Source organism: Emiliania huxleyi, assembly GCF_000372725.1.
Source record: "Emiliania huxleyi CCMP1516 unplaced genomic scaffold EMIHUscaffold_83, whole genome shotgun sequence".
In the NCBI taxonomy this organism is placed as follows: domain Eukaryota; phylum Haptophyta; order Isochrysidales; family Noelaerhabdaceae; genus Emiliania; species Emiliania huxleyi.
Genome location: NW_005195801.1, coordinates 347,090 through 350,376, shown reverse-complemented (window position 1 = coordinate 350,376; position 3,287 = coordinate 347,090). Strand labels below are relative to the sequence as shown.

Here is a 3,287-nt window from a genome sequence, read left to right as displayed (position 1 = left end):
ATACCTCCCCCATATCGCCCCCACACCCCCCCGGTGGTGCGGGCGCAGGCAGCGCGGCCTGCGCGTCGCTGCGGAGGGCCCGCGCGAGGGCGGCGAGGAGGGCGAGGAGGGCGGCGAGGGCGGCGAGGAGGGCGGCGAGGAGGGCCGCGAGGGCGCGGCGGGCGGCGCGGCGGAGGGCGGCGGAGAGGGCGGCGGCGCGGGGCGGAAGACGCCCCCGCCGCCCGAGACGGAGGAGGAGAGGCGGGCGCGGCTGCAAGAGGCGGACCCGACGACGCTCGCCGTCGGCACTGACGCGTGGCTCGCGGCTCGCAAGCGCAAGTGGCGCTCGATTCGCGCGGCGCGCAACCAGAGGCGCAAGGGAGAGGGCGTCGGCCCAACCTCCCTCGGGGGACGCGCCGTCGCCTCCGCAAGTGCTGTGCACTTGCCGCAGCGGCCGCTGCCGCGCGGCGGGGCGAGCAGCGGGATGGGCGCCGCCTACCACGCCACCCACGGGCCTGCGCCCCCCACCACTGGGCTCGAGACCTCTGGGGGCATGGGAGTAGGCGCCTTCTACGAGGACGCGGCGGCGACGCTCCACTCAACGCCGTGGGAGCTGCTCACGCTGCAGGAGGGCGGAGCGCCCGGCGAGGTGACGGCGTGGGTGCTGCTCGGGTCGCACGCGGGCTTCACGCTGCACTCGATCCCGATCGAGGTGCCGCGCACCGTGTACGTCGCCATGTCGGCGCCGCACGAGCACCCGGGATGGCTGCGCGTGCAGCGGAAGCTGCCTCGCGACGCGCAGGCCGCCTTCCTGTACGAGGTCTCCTTGCCCGAGTCCGAGTTCCGCGCCAGCCACGGGGACGCGTCGCGCTGGCTCGAGGTGCCAAACGTCGAGGCGGTCTACCACACCGCGTACTCGCCGCTGCTGCGCGCGGCGACGCAGCTCGGCAACTGCTGCACCGTGCACCGCGGCACGCCCCGCCGCTCGGCGCGCGACGCGTGCTTTGGGCGCACGGAGCTGCAGGACGGCCGTAAAAAGAAAGCCGTGTCGTGAGTCCTCCCGCAGGTGCACGAGGGATTCGAGCTGACGGAGCTGCGCCCGCTCCCCGGCCTCGCGGCCGAGTACCTGCAGCCCCCTCTCTCGCGCGACGGCTCCTCCCTCGGCGCGTCGTGCAAGCAGCTCAGCGTGTACATGGCCGGTACGGCCGGCCGCGGCGTCGCCGCCTTTATCGCCGACTGGCAGCGGAGCGCGCTGGTGCTTCTCGTGCGGCCGCGCGGCGCGGGCTTGTCCGACGCCGCGCGCGCCGCCGCGCGGGTGGCGCACCGGCTCGGAGAGGGCAGCTGGAGTGAGCAGGGCGCCGTGGGGCGAGCACGCTCTTTCTCCGCAGGCGCACCCGCTCGCGGAGCAGCTCTCGGTGGCGGTCGAGGCCGCCGACGCGTGGGGGGCTGCTAGGACGTGTCTAGGACGTGTCTAGGACGTGTCTAGGACGTGTCTAGGCCGTCGACACGTGGGAGGCTGCGTTCGGGAGGCTGCAGCGGCTGATGCCTCAGTACCAGTCGGCGGCCAAGGGGCCGCTAGTGGTGCTCGCGCAGACGCGCCACGGCGTCGCCGACCTGCTCAAGCTCGCGCCGTCGCTGCGGCAGGCGCGCCTCCGCTGCTTCGTCTCCGCCGCTCACCTCGGCTCCCCTTGGCTCCCCCCCCCCCCCCAAGTCCCCTCGGTCCCCCTCGCCCCTCCTCGGCTCCTCCCGGCTCCTCTCGGTCCCTCTCGGCCGCCCTCGGCTCCCCCTCGGCCCCTCTCGGCCCCCCTCGGCCCCTCCCGGCCCCTCTCGGCCCCTCTCGGCCCCTCCCGGCTCCTCTCGGCCCCTCTCGGCCCCTCTCGGTCCCTCCCGGCCCCTCTCGGCCCCTCTCGGCCCCTCTCGGTCCCCCTCGGCCCCTCTCGGCTCCTCCCGGCTCCTCTCGGCCCCCCTCGCCCCTCCTCGGCCCCTCTCGGCCCCTCTCGGTCCCCCTCGGTCCCCCTCGGCCCCTCCCGGCTCCTCCCGGCCCCTCTCGGCCCCTCCCGGCTCCTCCCGGCCCCTCCCGGCTCCTCCTGGCTCACCTCGCCCTCGGTGCCGGCGCCTCCACGGGGTAGTTTGCTGGGTGCCTCACTGCGAGCTCAACTGCAGGCGCCCGTGGTGCCGGTGCCATCCAACCGCTCCGACGGGGACTGGGCGCCAAGCCTGCTCCTCGGCGCGCAGTGGCAGCCCGCCGCCGTCTCGCTCGCGCTGGACCGGCGCCTCGTGCTCTGGGGGCGGTGTGGCGTGGACGATCGCCGTGTCTCTTCGCACCTCGCGAGGCGCCCTCGATAGGTACTCGGAGCTAGGGCCGTGGTGGGGCGACAAGCTGGCGATGGCGCGCTACGCCAACATCCCCCTCGGCCTCCTCGCGGTCGGAAGCCCCGCCCAGTTCGCCTCGGACGTCGCGCTGCACCGGCGGCGGTGAAGAGCGGCTCTTCACACCTCCGGCTGTGAACAGGTTCGCCTCGGACGTCGCGCTGCAGCGGCGACTGCTCCAGGCGAAACCGCATGTCGCAGCTCAGAGCACACGCCGTGTCCCCCCGACACGTCGACGACACGTCGACGACACGTCCACGACACGTCCACGACACGTCCACGACACGTCCACGACACGTCCTCAGGCGGGCCACCTGTCGTGGCTCAGCCCGACGCCCGAGCCGGACTTGGGAGGCCTCCCCGCCTCCTCGTTCGACGTGGACGAGGAGGAGCTGACCAACCCGCACGTGGCCGCGCCGGGCATGTACCGCTCCATGCGCGTCGAGATGCGCCGAGATGCGGGGAGATCGGGGGAGATTGCCCGTGCCGAGAGGAGGCGCAGCCGAGAGATAGGCAAGAGGCAGCGGAGGGCCGCCACCTCCCCCCCTCCCCCCTCTCTCTTCCCTCTTTCGCATAGCGGTGTGCGCTAGCGACGCCGCCGCTTTCCCCGGTGGAGGAGGAGGCTAGGGTGGCGACCCCGTCAGGGAGGCCTACGGCGACGCGAGTAGCTGTCGCATGAGGCGGTCGCGTTCTTCGACGACGCCTTCTCGATGAGCGCGATCGAGAAGGTGGCCGAGGTGCGCACCACGATGTCCTCCGCAGGGGCGGGCGAAGTTCGCCGGCCGGGCGAAGGCTATCCGACCGACGAGGAGCTCTCCTCCTTCCCGGTCGCGGCGGGAGCGCCCTTGCCGATGTCCTCGCCGGCGCTCGAGTCCACAAAGATGGGCACCCACCTCGTCTGCCTCGACCCGCTCCTCGAGGACGGCGTCGTCCGGTTC

General features: G+C 74.0%; 1 protein-coding gene across 1 annotated transcript in view; it reads left to right on the top strand.

The window, feature by feature from the left end:
- The window catches only part of POLE1 (DNA polymerase epsilon catalytic subunit A/1), a gene marked incomplete at both ends in the record, with an annotated part of 23,516 nt that overhangs the window by 14,214 nt on the left and 6,015 nt on the right, over nucleotides 1-3,287 (top strand). Inside the window, 7 exons of the mRNA XM_005758945.1 lie at nucleotides 49-940; nucleotides 1,046-1,294; nucleotides 1,477-1,641; nucleotides 2,143-2,270; nucleotides 2,326-2,454; nucleotides 2,492-2,543; nucleotides 3,018-3,283. Of these exons, the coding sequence (XP_005759002.1) occupies nucleotides 49-940; nucleotides 1,046-1,294; nucleotides 1,477-1,641; nucleotides 2,143-2,270; nucleotides 2,326-2,454; nucleotides 2,492-2,543; nucleotides 3,018-3,283 (1,881 nt within the window). The remainder of the gene's footprint in view (nucleotides 1-48; nucleotides 941-1,045; nucleotides 1,295-1,476; nucleotides 1,642-2,142; nucleotides 2,271-2,325; nucleotides 2,455-2,491; nucleotides 2,544-3,017; nucleotides 3,284-3,287) is intronic.